This window comes from Chiloscyllium punctatum, chromosome 8 (assembly GCF_047496795.1).
Source record: "Chiloscyllium punctatum isolate Juve2018m chromosome 8, sChiPun1.3, whole genome shotgun sequence".
NCBI classification, from domain to species: domain Eukaryota; kingdom Metazoa; phylum Chordata; class Chondrichthyes; order Orectolobiformes; family Hemiscylliidae; genus Chiloscyllium; species Chiloscyllium punctatum.
In genome coordinates this window covers 16,834,192-16,850,757 of record NC_092746.1, presented here as the reverse complement: position 1 = coordinate 16,850,757, position 16,566 = coordinate 16,834,192, and the positions used below count along the sequence as shown (strand labels likewise).

The 16,566-nt window shown below is 43.3% G+C and overlaps 1 protein-coding gene across 1 annotated transcript in view; it reads left to right on the top strand.

Annotated features, from left to right (window-relative positions):
• The first annotated feature begins 1,588 nt into the window (after positions 1-1,588).
• The window catches only part of LOC140480203 (E3 ubiquitin-protein ligase MARCHF11-like), a 131,203-nt gene continuing 116,225 nt past the window's right edge, over positions 1,589-16,566 (top strand). Inside the window, exon 1 of the mRNA XM_072574926.1 lies at positions 1,589-1,951. Within this exon, the coding sequence (XP_072431027.1) occupies positions 1,589-1,951 (363 nt within the window). The remainder of the gene's footprint in view (positions 1,952-16,566) is intronic.

Sequence of the window (16,566 nt, the reverse complement as noted above, 5' to 3'; positions counted from 1 at the left end):
TGCATGAACATACAGTCCCCACCTACAGAGGGCCTCCGCCTTCACTCTCACAGGTTTCTCTTTCCCTCTCAAAGATGTAATTTAGGGATTGTGACAATTTTCATTCCTCAAAATGGGGACAGAGTAGGAAAAAAATGGAAAGCACCACTTTAGCCCTAAACTCTGAATTGCAGTTCTTAAGCCTGTCACCCGTTGTCCCTGTGTCTGCGTGGGTCACCTCCAGGTGATCTGGTTTCCTCCCACAGTCCAAAGACGTGCAGACTAGGTGAATTGGCCATTCTAAATTGCCCATGGTGCTCAGGGATATGTAGGCTAAGTGCATTAGTAAGGGGTAAATGTAGAGTAACAGGTGCAGGGGAATGGGTCTGGGTGGGATACTCTTCAGGGGGTTGGTGTGGACTTGTTGGGCCTGTTTTCACATTGTAGGGCTTTTAATACAGATTGTATTTTCAAACATTTTTGTGAGTATTCAGCATACTCTAATTTGGGATTCCATTGTGATACTTAAGTGTGAACAGTAGAGGTTAAAATCCTCGATCTTCTTCTTTAATTTTAATGTTACAGTGCTTTAGAGTAGGTGTTTAATCTCTGGGCCCGAGGTTGAATCGGAAGTTTGTGGCTGCTAGCAAAGTTACTCAGGAAAGTAAAGGAAAACCAATACAGTGGGGGGGGGGGGGGGGGTGATGTTGGGACTGAGGCACACTTGGATCGAAACTCTCCACCACAAACGTTTGATGCTGAGACAGGAAGGAGTTCCATTTTCTCATGGCTGTTATCCATCCCGTTGATTAAAAAGGAGAGAGAGAAAAAAAATCATTATTATGCATTTGTCGGTGTATGTCGCGTATCAAATAGTACCATGTCCTCCCATTGACTAATGCGTTTGAATTGCTGTCTGCACGGCTCCAGTCGAGACCCCGGGAGGATTGAGCAAGCAGAAAAATCAAAGCAAAGCGAATAAACCTCTGACCATCCCCTCCCCAAGCTTGTACCTTGCCGGGGGCGGGGGGGGGGAGCTCCTGAGTCTCTCCCCACCTCCAAAAGCAGCCCAGCCCTCCCCGTGTGCACCGATTGTGAGGAAACAATGGTCGGCGGGGCCGGGGGGCAGGGGCCGGGGGGCAGGGGCAGGGGGCAGGGGGACGGCTCCGGCTCTCTCTCCCCGCTCGCTGCTGATGCTGATGCAGCGGGTGTTCCAGATCCCCCAGGCGCCGCTGAGTCGCCCACCCACTCCGCCTTCCAGAGCTGTGATGATCCGAATCGGGGGGTCTCCCGGTGAACCGAACTGTCACTGGGAAACGGCTGCTGCCACCCGCGCCTGCGGCTTCTCAGTCCCGGAGATTCTCCGGGCTCTCTTCCCCCAAACCCCCGGGTTGCCGCTTGAAATGGTCTGTTTGAGAAAGAAAAACCTTCCCCTTCCATCCTCGCTTTTTCTTCCCGCTCTCTCTCTCTTTTGTTTTAAACTGTCTGCCTTTCCCATCCCTCCCTCCACCTCCAGCCTTCTCCCCTCGTTGGGGGTGTGATAGTCTAAGCAGCCCCCCCCCCCCCCGTTCCCAGCCCTAGCCCTCCTCCCTGTTGCACCCTCACCCCGATGAGCGAACATCAGCCGCTCCCGCAGATGGAGAGGGAGAGGGAGAGGGAGCGCGGCATGGCCGGCAACGGCACCACAGTGCCGGGCGGGGGCGCTCTCGGCGACCAATCGCCGCCCACCCCCGCGGCCAGGCTCGGCGCCGGCGAGAGACACAAGCTGATCCCGGCCAGAGCCGGGGACGCGACAGGCTGCGCCCCGGCGGCGCGGGACGGGCGCCCCGCCGAGCACGAAAGCTACCAGACCGGCGGAGTCTCTTGCTCCAACGACGCCCAGTCTGTGTGCAGCAGCAACAGCAGCAGCAGCAGTTTTCGCAACGGGGGCATCACTCCCACCTGCAGAATCTGCTTCCAAGGCTCAGAGCAGGTAAGGATTTGGGGAGGGGGGGAATCACTCTGGGCAACCTGAAAACACACACACACACACACAACTGTCCTACTGAGACTCAACTGAACAATGCTGGTCCAAAAGATACGTATTTGCACGGCTCGCCTTATTTCTCAAAAGAAATTGTTAATAACTATTTCAATTTTTGGAATCGAAATATTTTTGTGATGCTAAAATCCTACTTGGCTGGATGCTAAGTATACAACACATGGGTGCGTGACTGGATTCAAGAACTGACTGACCATTCACTTATTACAGTACTTCAATTTCTCTTAATGAAAGGATGGAAGCAATTGGTACATTGAGCAAAATAAGTATTACCCCAAAGAAACAAAGACTCATTTATGGACATTAACATAATTTTCAAGATACCATTTCATATTTCATGTGGGACTAAAATAATCCACTGCGTTTGGACTTCTCGAGGTGTACAGCATGGAAACAGACCGTTCGGTCCAACTCGTCCGTGCGAACCAGATATCCTAACCTAATCTAGTCCCATTTGCCAGCATTTGACTCATACCCCTCTAAACCCTTCCTATTTATATACCCATCCAGATGCTTCTTAAATGTTGTAGTTGTACCAGCCTCCACTACTTCCTCTGGTAGCTCATTCCATACACGCACCACTGTTTGCATGAAAAAGTTCCCCCTTCGGTCCCTTTTAAAATTTCCCCCCTCTTACCCTAAGTCTATGCCCTGTAAGTTCTGGACGACTCCACCCCAGGGAAAAAATCTTGACTATTTACCCTATCCATGCCCCTCATGATTTTATAAACCTCTCAACCCCAGCCTATTCAGCCTCCCCCATAGCACAAACCCTCTAACCCTGGCAACATCCTTCTACATCTTTTCTGAACCCCTTCAAGTTTCACAACATCCTTCTTATTGGAGGGAGATGAGAATTGCACGCAATATTCCAAAAGTAGCCGAACCAATGTCCTGTACAGCCGCAACGTGACCTCCCAACTCCTATACTCAATACTCAGACCAATAAAGAAAACATGCCAAATGCCTTCTTCACTATCCAATTTACCTGCGACTCCACTTTCAAGGAACTGTGAACCTGCACTCCAAGGTTTCTCTGTTCAGCAACATTCCCTAAGTGTATATGTCCTGTCTTGAGTTGCCTTTCCAAAATGCAGCACCTTACATTTATCTACATTAAACTCCATCCCCTTGTACTCTTGAGGTAATCTTCTTTGCTGTCCACTACACCTCCAATTTTGGTGTCATCTGCAAACTTACTAACTGTTGTTATGGACCAGGCCAGACCCCGTCAGAACGTTTCAAGAAGGTAGCCCAGACCCTAACTTTGCTGGTTGTTTTAAGCAGGTGTAAAGTGGGCATTCTAGGAGTGAATCAGCTGGTCAAACTACTTTGTTTTAAACAAAACAGAATTTATTTACAAGATTACCAAATGAAACACAAAGGACAAAAAACAGAATACTGAATAACCTATCCTATCCGAAAACTCAACAGACTATCCCAACTTAATGATGCTGTTCCGAAATATTTGCAGCAATCCCCATAAACACCCATAAACACCCAAACAAGTTCTTAGAGGAAAGAAGTCAAAGAGAGAGAGAAAGAGAGTCCAGCAACCTTTCTTGACACACACACACTGCTGCATTAAAACCCAAACCAAAGAGAAAAAACTGAGCTGCAGGAACTGGCCACTCCCCTTTCATTATACAAGTGTTTTGTTTTAACTTGAAAGTCCTCTGCCTGAGGCCAGTATCTGTTAGCTGTGAACAAATTGGCCCTAAAGTCAGAACCTGTGTCATTTACAACCTCTCTGAAAAACACTAACTTCAACCTAACCTTGTTAAAGGAACAGCTTTGTCACACTGTACCTCCTATGTTCACATTTATATAAATGATGAAAAGCAGTGGACCCAGCACTGATCTTTGTGGCACAGCACTGGTCACAGATCTCCAGTCTAAAAAGCAACCCTCCACCACCATCCTCTCTCTTCTACCTTTGAGCCAGTTCCGTATCCAAATGGCTAGTTCTTCCTGTATTCTGTGTGACCTAACCTTGCTAACCAATCTACCATGAGGAATCTTGTTGAACGCCTTACTGAAGTCCATATAGATCATGCCCAGCACTCAGCCCACATCAATCCTCTTCATTACTTCTTGAAAAAGCTCAATCAAGTTTGTGAGACATGATTTCCCATGCACAAAACCATGTTGTCTATCCCTAATCAGTCCTTACCTTTCCAAATACATGTACGTCCTGTCCCTCAGGATTCCCTCCAACAACCTGCCCACCACCGATGTCAGGCTCACTGGTCTATGGTTCACCACGCTGGTTAACCACTTTAACCAACCTTCAGTCTTCTGGCACCTCACCTGTGACTATCAATGATCCAAATATCTCAGCAAATGGCCCAGCAAACACTTTCCTAGCATCCCACAGAGTTCTAGGGTACATCTGATCCGGTCTGATGATTTATCCACCTTTATGCATTTTAAAATATCCAGCACCACCTCCTCTGTAATCTGGAAATTTTTCAAGATGTCACCTTCTATTTCCCCACATTTTATATCTTCCAAGTCCTTCTCCACTGTAAACACTGATGCAAAATACTTGTTGGAATCTCCCCCATCTCCTGGGTATCCACACATAGTATGCCTTGCTGTTTTTTTTGAGGGGTCCTATTCTCTCCCTAGTTACCCTTTTATCCTTAATGTATTTCTAAAATCCCTTTGGATTCTCCTAAACCCTATTTTCCAAAGCTATCTCATGTCCCCTTTTTGCCATCCTGATTTCCCTCTAAAGCATACTTCATTCACTTGATTTCTGCTGGCTATACCTGACGTAGTTAAAAATCACACAGCACCAGGTTATAGTCCAACAGGTTTATTTGAAGTACAAATGTTAGGAGCCCAGCACCTTCATCAGATAGCTAGTAGGGCAGGATCATAGGACACAGAGTTTATAGCAAAAGATCATAGTGTAATTCAACTGATGTGATATATTGAACAAACCTCGATTGCTGTTAAGTCTTTCATCTTTTAGGATGGGTTCCTTTATTTTCTTAACCGAAACCTCAATTTTTGTAGTCATCCAGCATTGTCCTACACCTATCAGTCTTACCTTTCACCCTACCAGGAATATACTGTCTCTGGACTCTGGTTATCTCATCTTTGAAGCTTTTCCCATTTTCCAGCAGTCCTTTTACCTATAAACATCCACCCCCAATTAACTTTTGAAAGTTCTTGCCTAATACCATCAAATTTAGTCTTCCTCCAATTTAAAACCTTAACTTTTGGATCTGGTCTATCATTTTCCATCACTATTTTAATACTAATAGAATTATGGTCGCTGGCCCCAAAGTGCTGCCCCACTGACACCTCCATCAAATGTCCGACCTAATTTCCCAAGAGGAGGACAAGTTTTACACCTGCTCTGGTAAGTACATCCATACACTGAATCAGAAAGTTTTCTTCTACACACTTAACAAATTCCTCTCCAACTGAGCCCTTAACATTATGGCAGTCCCAGTCTATGTTTGGAAAGTTAAAATCCTCTGCCATAATCACCCTATTATTCTTACAAATTTGTTTCTCAATTTCTCACTATTTATTTGGGGGTCTATAATACAATCCCAATAAGATGATCGTCACTTTCTTGCTTCTCAGTTCCCCCCAAATAACGTCCCTGGATGTATTCCCAGGAATATTCTCCCGAAGCACAGCCGTAACTATACCTTACCAAAACTGCCACTCCCCTCCTCTCTTGTCTCCCTTTCTATCCTTCCTATAGCATTTGTATCCTGGAACATTAAGCTACTAGTCCTGTCCATTCCTGAGCCACGTTTCTGTAATCGCTGTGATATCCCAGTCCCATGTTTCTAATCATGCTCTGAGTTCATCTGCCTTCCGTTAGGCCCCTTGCATTGAAATAAATGCAGTTTAATTTGCCAGTCATACCTTCTCTGCTTTGTTCCCGCCTGCCCTGACTGTTTGGCTTGCTCTTTTTTCCCAACTGTACTGATCTCTTCCCTCACTAACTCCCTGGGTCCCACCTTACTGGTTTAAATCCTCCCCAGCAGCTCTGGCAAATCTCCCTGCCATTAGAATCCTTCCAATCCCTTGCAATCTGTTTTTCTTGTACAGGTCACTTCTCCCCCAGAAAAGATTCCAATGATCCAAAAATGTGAACCCTCCCCCCCCCCCCCCCCCCCGCCCGCCCCGCATCAGCTCCTCAGCCACACATTTGTCTGCTCTATCCTCCTATTCCTACCCTCACTAGCCCCAGGTATAACTAACCTCAAGGCCCTTCCTTTTAAATTCCTGCCTAACTTGCTCTATTTTCCCTTAAGAATCTCATCCTTTTCATTTCCCACATCATTAGTTCCAACATGCACCTTCTGCCAGTTCCTTTCCCCATTTGAGAACATTCTGCACCCTCTCCAAGACATCCTTGATCCTGGCACCACAGAGGCAACACACCATTCTGATTTCTTGCTGCCGGCAGAAAAGTCTGTCCGTGCCTCTTACTAGAGAGTCCCCTATCACAATCAATTGCTTGGAACCTGATGTAGCCCTCATTACATTAGAGCCAGTCTCAGTACCAAAAACTTGGCTGTTCATGCTACATTCCCTTGAGAGTCTATCACCTTTACATTTTCCAAAACATCATACTTGTTTGAGATGGGGATAGCCACAGGTGATTCCTGTCTCCCTCTCCTATATTTTGTGGAGGTAACCCATCTACCTGACTGTGTATCTGCAGCTTTTCCCCCTTCCCATAACTACTATCCATCACACCCACTAGTCCTCTAAATTCCTCATTGCCTCTCACTGCTGCTTCAATCGATGCATGCGTTCTGATAGGATTCACAACCAAAGACACTTCCTGCAGACATAATCATTAGTAACATAGAAATTCTCCCTAATATCCCACATCCGGCAGGCAGAGTACGTCACTCTACTAAAGGCCATCTTTGCTCCTTAACAATCGACATACCCAGAAAATAGCACCATCTTATTGCTGTAAAAAACACTGCTCCAGGCTAACTTATTACTATATCTATCTTTCATATTTTTAAAATTTAATCGAGAGACAGATCTCAATAATCAAAAAAGAACCCATTCTTCTCACTACTGTAGACTTACAGCAAGGTTACATGTTAAAACTATGCACTTATCTGTTCCTGTGCTGTGAGCTCTCCCACACAGGTTCCTCCAAGGTCAGTTGTGAATTTTGCTGTTTGTTAATTTTTCTTAGATGCACGCTGATGTGCAGACATACTTGACCTCAAACAGCTGTGCAGATTCCCTACTGTGGCAGACAGCAATGTAGGTTTCTTTCTCTGACCAAATAGTCTCTGCCTTTGGCTGTCTTCCTCTTTTTAAAGTGCCGTTGTTTTGATTTTTTCTCCCCCAAAGTTCCAACAGCTTACAAATTAGTAATTGCTGCTCCTAGCATTCGAGGAAATCACCTCCAACACCTAAAACTCTCAAAAAGTGAGCAACTCTTACAACCACAAGTTTTTCCCGTCTTCCATCTTGGATTACCCAGAATTCAAGAAAATATATGTTATTCCAATAATGGATCATGACAATTGAAAACCAATGGAAAAGGTGGATCCCCAAATCACATCAACCTCCGGATTTTATAACTTAAATCTTAAATAATGAAATATTTCCAGTTCGGTATTCAATATTTACTTATTAAAATCAGAAGGAAACTTTACCACTGACATGGCAGATTTTGAGATTAATTCAATTTTAATAATTCACTTGTAATTTAGATTAGTTTAGATTAAATTACTTACAGTGTGGAAACAGGCCCTTCGGCCTAACAAGTCCACACTGACCTGCCGAAGCGCAATCCACCCAGACCCATTCCCCTACATTTACCTAATACTACAGGCAATTTAGCATGGCCAATTCACCTAACCTGCACATTTTTGGACTGTGGAAGGAAACCGGAGCACCCGGAGGAAACCCACGCAGACACGGGGAGAATGTGCAAACTCCACACAGTCAGTTGCCTGAGGCAGGAGTCAGTGATTTGAATCTTTTATTCTTTCAATTAATTATTTTCTATCAAAAGACATCCTCTAATTTATAAAGGTAAAATCACCACAGTCCAGATGGACTACTTTCTCATTAGAGAGAGATAACTGGTGGTAAATTTAATGTGAGGGCTGAGGTTGGAAATGTGGAACCTTCAACGATAACTTCCTACTGAGGCAAGAATTGAATTTGTGCTGTTGGAGTCACTGTGCATTGCAAATCAGCCATCCAGCTAACTGATATATGTATTCGACAAAATAACAGTGAGATAAAATACTATCACTGCACCAGATATGACTTTGTGGAACGTTAACAATACATTGTAGTTTCATATTTGCCAGTAGTAACTGTTTCTGTGATGAATAATAAATACCTATATCCCCAAGTGGAAGTTCAGAGCTTGTACTTACCTAATAATCTGCTTAACTTTGGCACTTCCTTATGGCTCAGAATATAACAACGTATGTTGTAATGGCATTAGAAATATTTTGTTGAAGCCAGGTCAAAATTAGAGATGGGAGTTCTTGCTTTATTCGGAACATATTGTAGATTAAGAGCGGTAGAGGAAGAGATAGATTTTAAAACAATAATGCTACAATAATGAGTCAGAGCCAAATACTGCAGATGTGTGAAGCAAAAGCAGAAATTGTTGGAGAAACCCAGCAGGTCTGGCAGCATCTGTGGGAAGAAAGCAGTGTTGCCATTTCTAATCCAGTTATCAGAACCATGCCCGAAATTTGAAATAAGAGCGAAGAAAGCTGGAGAGACTTGGCAGGTCAGCACCATCTGTAGAAATAAATAAAGTTAATGTTCCACATTGATGACCTTTCATCAGAACTGAAGAAAGATAGAAACAGAGTTTTTAAGCCATTGGAAGGGGAAGGGGCAGGAAGCATGAAGGAGAAGGTCTGTGTTAGAGTGGGGGGCTAATGAATGCAAGACAAGAGCATTCGGCAACATGTCTCATTATTATAATGTTAAAATATCAATATTAAAAGACATCTTCCTATGGGATAAAAGAACAAGGAATATGCTGAGTTAGCAGTTTTCTAAGATTTCAAATGGATGACTGCAAGATGAAATGAGAATGCTGCCTTGAAAGCTGGATAGAGACAAGCAACAGGTCAATGAAATTTACACACGTTTTCCTTCTGTCTTCACTGTAGAGGATGCAAGAACATCCCACTGATAGTTGTAAATCTACGGGTGGAAGGGAAAGAGGAACTTGGTACTGTTTTCCTTATGATTGTAATTTCACTCAGGAAGCTGATGGACAAGCCTCTTAAGTCCAGATGGATTCCTCGTAGACTCTTAATAGATGCGGATAATCGCTGTAGATATCATTGGTGTTAATTTTCCCAAGATATCTAGATTCAGGAAAGGTTCCATTAGACTGAAAAGTAGCATATGTAATCACTCTATTTATGAAGGGAGGAAGAACCAAAGTAAGCCAGCTTGATGCCTGTCATAAGAAAGGTGTTAAAGTCAGTCAGTAAAGAGGTTATAGGTGTGCACTTAGAAAAATCTCATGGTAATTGTGGTGAGTCAGCATGGTTTTGTGAAAGGAATATCATGTTTAACCAATTTAATGGAGTTCTTTGAAGGAGGAACATACACAATGGAGATAGTGTGAACTGCAGATGCTGGAGAGTCAGAGTGGATAAATAATGGAGCTAGAAAAAACACAGCAGGCCAGGCAGCATCAGAGGATGAGGGGAGTCACAATTTCAGACCTGATGAAAGGTTCCGACCTGAAACATCGACTCTCTTCCTCCTCTGATGCTGCCTGACCTGATGTGCTTTTTCCAGCTCTACTCTTTTTCCACACACTATGGGTAAAGGTACGGCTGTAGTATTGCAATTGGATTTCCAGAAGGCTTTAATGAGGTTTAATATCAAAAGTTATTGTAGAAAATAAAAGCTCATGGTGTGGGATGGTAAGATATTAGCATGGATAGAAGATTTTCTGGCTGGCATTAAACAGAAAATTTTGACTGATTACAAAGATCTGGCTAGCAAAGGTTTTTTCACACTTTTTACAATTTACATCAATGACTCAGGTGAGAGAAGCAAAGGCATCGTAGTTAAATTTGTAAATGGCATAAAGGAAGGTATGAAAATTTGTTGTAAAGATGACAAACGGGAGTTCGGAGATGTATGTAGATAGGTTGAGTGAATAGGCAAAATCTGGCAGATGGAGTATAATGTGAGAAAATGTGAAACTATTTTGTCTAAAAGATAAAAATATATTACTTAAACAGTTAAAAATCACACAACACCAGGTTATAGTCCAACAGGTTTAATTGGAAGCACACTAGCTTTCAGAGCGCCGCTCCTTCATCAAGTGGTTGATGAAGAAGCAGTGCTCCGAAAGCTAGTGTGCTTCCAATTAAACCTGTTGGACTATAACCTGGTGTTGTGTGATTTTTAACTTTGTACACCCCAGTCCAACACCGGCATCTCCAAATCATTACTTAAACAGAGAATGATGGTGGTGTTCTGAGATGCGGATGGATTCAGGTGTTCTCATACAAGAAAAATGTTATGAATCAGTTATACAGGGCACTGGTGAGACTACATCTCAAATACTGTTTGCATTTCTCATTTTCTTATTTAAGAAGGATGTAAATGTGCTGGAGGCATTTCAGAGTACTAGATTAAATGAGCCAGTTATGAGGTAAGGTTGCACAAATTGGGCATGTTTTCACTGGAACTTAGAACTGCGCGAAACACAAAAACACGAACAGACCAGTCAAATCACAAAACAGATCTTATTGATTAACCAAGCAAATTTGAAATTTGAGCTTCTATTTTGTATGTTTGTATGATAATGGGAATACAGGACTTCCAGATGAAGTCCTGAATTATTAGATACGACAACCAGAATCTTCAGCCAGATATATCAAGTGGATGATCCATCTTGGACTCCTCCCGAGGTTCCCAGCATAGGAGCACTACCACCTGGAAGTTCATTTCTAAGCTGCAGAACATCTTAGCTTAGGAATATATCATTGTTCCTTCAGTGCTACTGAGTGAAAATCTTGGAAGAGCTTACCTAATGGCATTGTGGGTCTACCTAGAACAAATGGATCGCATTTCCGAAAGAAGCTCACCACCATTCTCAAGGGTAAGTTACCAGGACTAAGATAATTGAAAATAAATCACTCAATCATTTGTAGGTAAGCTTTCAGAGATCACCGTCTGGGATACTACCAACACTGATAAAGTCATGATTTGGAGGTGCTGGTGTTGGACTGGGGTGGACAAAGTTAAAAATCACACAGCACCAGGTTATAGTCGAACAGGTTTATTTGGAAGCACTAGCTTTCGGAGTGTTGCTCCTTCACCAGGTGTCTTTCAGGTGGAGTATGTGGATAAATCCACAATCACCTGATGAAGGAGCATTGCTCCAAAAGCTAGTGATTCCAAATTAAACTCCCCAGTCCAACACTGGCACTGCCAAATCAATTGTAACTAGTGGAGTGCCACAGAGATCATTTCCTCACTGTTTTCAGACTTATGAATGAGTTAGTCTTTCTCTGCACCTCCTCTGTAGCTGTAGTACTGGATTCTGCATCCTTTTCTACTACTCTGATGTACTTATGTAAGATATGATCTGTTTGGAGAGCTTGCAAAACAATACTTTTCATTGTATCTCAGTACATGTGATATATACATGTGATAATAAATCAAATCAAGTTATTCGCAATATATATGAATGACTGGGATAAGAAAAGGGAATGTATTTGAGCCAAGTCAGCAGATGACACAAATGTAGATGGGAAGGCAAGTGATGAGGATGACACAAAGATTTGACAGAGGGATATTGAGTGATTAAGCAAGTAGGCAAAAACTTGGCAGATGGAATGTAATATGCGAAAATTAGAGATTAGACACTTTGGTAGGTGAAATAGAGGAATTGAATGTTATTTAAATGGAGAAAGACTGCAGAAAGCTATAGAAGAGGGATTTGGGAGACCTCATCCATGAATCACCAAAAGCTAGCTCCGGGCAATGGATTAGGAAAATGGAATGATGGCCTTTATTTCAAAGAAATTGGATTATGAAAGCGGGGAGTGGGGGAGTTTGCTAAACTTATAACAAGGCACTTGTCAAACCACAGCCGAGGTACTCTGAACAGTTTCAGGCCAACTGTCCAAAGAAAGATATTCTGCCACTGGAGGTAGTCCAGAAAAAGGCTGAATAGGATGATACCAGGTAGGAGGGATTGTCTTATAAGGAGAGATTGTTTAGGTGGGCTGGTGCACACTGAAATTTAGAAGAATGAGAGGCGACCTATTGAAACATACAAGATTAATAGCGTACTTAACAGGTTAGATGTGGAAAAGTTGTTTGCCCCCAGTGGAAAAGTCTAGGAATAAGGAATAATATCAGAATAAGGGGTCACACATTTAAGACAGAGATGAGGAGTTCTTTTATTTCTCAGAAATTACTGAATTTGTTGAATTCTTTACCACAGAGGGTCTGGCATAGCTGAGTCACTAAGTATATTCAAGGCTGAGAGAGACAGATTTTTTTATTGGTAACAGAATCAGAGTTATAGGGGAAAGGCAGGAAAGTGGACTTGAGCATTATCAGATCAGTCATGATCTCACTGAATGGTGGAACACATTTGATGGACTGAATGACATATTTCTGTGCTAATGTCTTGTGGCTTTTATATTCTATTCTATATATCTCGAGTGACAGGAATAAATAGAAGAGAAGTTTTGCTAAACCTATGTCAAACCTTCTTAAACCATAATTTAGAGCACTGCCTATAATTCTTTACTAATTCATAGGATGTAGTTGTTGCAGGCTGGGTCAACAATTATTGCCCATCCCTAACTGCCCTTGAATAGGCGATGGTGAGCTGCCTTGTTGAAGTGCTGTAGTCCATGTGCTGTAGGTAGAAACACAATGCTGTTAACAAGGGAGTTCCAGGATTTTGATCCAGTAACCTTGAAGATATAACGATATATTTCAAAATCAGGATGGTGTGAGTGTCATGAAGAGGAACTTATGGGTGGTGATGATCCCATGTGTCTGCTGCCACTGTCTTCCTAGATGGAAGTGCCTGTCAGTTTAGAAGATGCTGTCTAAGGAGCCTTGGTGAATTTGTACAGTGTCGATTGTACACACTGAGCATCAGTGGGGGAAGGGAGTGGAATTTTGTGGATGTGGGAGCAATCAAGTGGGCTGCTTTGTCCTGGATGGTGTTAGATTTCTTGAATGTTGTTGGAGCTGCACTCATCCATGCCAGTGAGGGAATATTCCATCACATGTCTTGCAGATGATGGACAAACATTGAGGAGTCAGGAAGTGAGTTACTCACAGCAGGTCTCCAAGTCTCTGACCTTCTCTTCTAGTAACAGTACTTATATGGCTAGTCCAGTTCCGTTTCTGGATGATTTTAGTGGGGGTTTCAGTGATGGTAACACCTTTGAATGTCAAGGGATGATTGTTAAGTTTTCTCTTGTTGGAGATGGCTATTGTCTAACATTCGTGTGGCGCAAATGTTATTTGCATCATTTGAGCCCAATTCTAGATATTATCCTCGTCTTGCTGCATGTAGAGATGGACTGCTTCAGCGTCTGAGGACTCATGAATGCTGCTGGACATTGTGTCATCAGCAAACATCCTTACTTCTGACCTTATGCTGGAGGGGGGAGGGGGGAGGGGGGAGGGGGGAGGGGAAGGTCATTGATGTAGGAACCTCTGCAGAGATATAATCAGGCGGAGGTGACTAAACTTCCACAACTGCAATGATTTTTCTTTTTGCAGGGAGTGTGCAAACCAATTGTCAAAGCTTTTATTGATATGTGAAGAGAAAAATATTAGGAAGACAAATATAGTTTCGTTACAGTCAGAACAGGGAGGTCATAACAGGGAACAAAGAGATGACAGATCAATGAAATAAGTTTCAGTTCCGCCTTCACAAAAGAGGACACCAGCAACATCCCAAAAATGTTGAGGAACATGGTGTCCAGTGAGAGAGAGCAACTAAAGGAAATCAGTATTCAGAGGGAAATTGTGTTGGAGAAATTGATGGGATTAAGTCCCCACAACCCAATAATCTACTTCCCAAAGTAGTTAAGGAAATGACCGTAAAAATAATGGGTGCAATGGTGATTCTATAAACTCTGGAACGGTTAGATCCTATGTTTGGGAGATGTAACCTCACTATTTAAAAGGGAGACAAAGAAAAAACTGGGAAGTCAGCCTGACTTCAGTAGTGGGGAAAATGATAGAGTCCATGATAAAAGATTTAATAGCAGAGCATTTGGAATACGGTGCCAGGGTCAGACAGAGTCAGCATGGATTTCTGAAAGAGAAATCATACAGGCCAATCTACTGAGATTTTTCAAAGATGTGATCAAGGATAGTCAGCATGGTTTTGTGAAGGGCAGGTCGTGCCTCACAAACCTTATTGAATTCTTTGAGAAGGTGACTAAGGAGGTAGATGAGGGGAAAGCGGTAGATGTGGTATATATGGATTTTAGTAAGGCGTTTGATAAGGTCCCCCATGGTAGGCTACTGCAGAAAATACAGAGATATGGCATTGAGGGTGAGTTGGAGGTTTGGATTAGGAATTGGCTCTCTGGAAGAAGACAGAGGGTAGTAGTTGATGGCAAAGGTTCATCTTGGAGTGCCGTCACTAGCGGTGTTCCGCAAGGATCTGTTTTGGGACCATTGCTGTTTGTCATTTTTATAAATGACCTGGAGGAAGGGTTAGAAGGTTGGGTGAGCAAGTTTGCGGATGATACGAAAGTCGGAGGAGTTGTAGACAGTGAGGAAGGATATGGCAGGTTACAGCGGGATATAGAGAAGCTGCAGAGCTGGGCAGAAAGGTGGCAAATGGAGTTCAATGTAGCTAAGTGTGAAGTGATTCACTTTGGTAAGAGTAATAAAAAGATGGATTACTGGGCTAATGGTAGACTACTTGGTAGTGTGGAAGAGCAGAGGGATCTTGGTGTCCATGTACACAGATCTCTGAAAGTTGCCACCCAGGTAAATAGTGCAGTGAAGAAGGCATATGGCGTACTGGCTTTTATTGGTAGAGGAATTGAGTTCCGGAGTCCTGAGGTCATGCTGCAGTTGTATAAGACTCTGGTGCGGCCGCATCTGGAATATTGTGTGCAGTTTTGGTCGCCATACTATAGGAAGGATGTGGAGGCACTGGAACGGGTGCAGAGGAAGTTTACCAGGATGTTGCCTGGTATGGTAGGAAAATCCTATGAGGAAAGGCTGAGGCACTTGGGGTTGTTTTCATTGGAGAAAAGAAGGTTTAGGGGTGATTTGATAGAGGTGTACAAGATGATTAGGGGGTTAGATAGGGTTGACAGTGAGAATCTTTTTCCACGTATGGAGTCAGCTATTACAAGGGGGCATAGCTTTAAATTAAGGGGGGGTAGATATAGGACTGATGTTAGGGGTAGGTTCTTCACTCAGCGAGTCGTAAGTTCATGGAATGCCCTGCCAGTAGCAGTAGTGGACTCTCCCTCTTTATGGGTATTTAAGCGGGCATTGGATAGGTATATGGAGGATAGTGGGTTAGTGTAGGTTAGGTGGGCTTTGATCGGCGCAACATCGAGGGCTGAAGGGCCTGTACTGCGCTGTATTCTTAAAAAAAATGTAACTAATAAATCATGATGTAACTCAGTCTCAGCAGCAGCAGGAGCAGAGCGTACTGGAGTGAACCTTGGGGTGAATGGCATTGGAGCTTCCTGTTTAAAAGCCTGAAGGGCAAGTCTGAGCTGCAAAGGGAGCTTAGAGGTGACATCAAATTCAGAAAAGTGACGCAAGGCCAAAGGATGCAGCTAATTGGGTGTTATTCCAGTGAGAATTTATCAAGTTAAGATTACCTGATCTTAGAGATACTTTAATCAGAAAAGTTAATAAGTAGGACAAAATATGTTCAGGATTAAATCATGACAGGTGAGGGCAGCTGAGTGGTATACGTGATGTACGTGGGAATTCATGGAACCTTCCAATATTCAAGATGACCATATGAACAGGATGTCCGTCTACCTACAGAAACTTCAGCTCGGTGTTTCAGAGCTTGAGTGACAGCTGTAGACAATGTGGCACATCCATGAGGCTGAGAGTTATATGGATAGCAATTTTAGAGAAGTGGTTACACCTCAGAATAAGGGACTAGAGTAAAGAGGAAATGGGTGACCGCCAGTGAGTCAAAGAGAATTAGTGCAGGTAGTGCAGGAGTTCTCTCAGCTCTCGCGCACAAATTGGCTTTCTATTTTGGAAGCTGATAAGGGCATTGGTTCCTCAAGGGAGTGCAAACAGAACCAAGCTAATGGCAACACAAGAGTGAATGAAGAAGAAAGGAGGAGCGACAGCTAGAGGGGATTTGTTAGGGAAACACACAGGCTTTCTGTTGTTGCAACACTGCAGGTGGTGTGTTGCTCCCCAGGCTGCCAGCATCAGGAATGTCACTGAGCCATAGAATCATACAGTATAGAAACAGACCCTTTGGTCCAACCAGTCTATGCCAAACATAATCCCAAACTAAACTAGTCCCACCTGCTCCTGGCCCATAT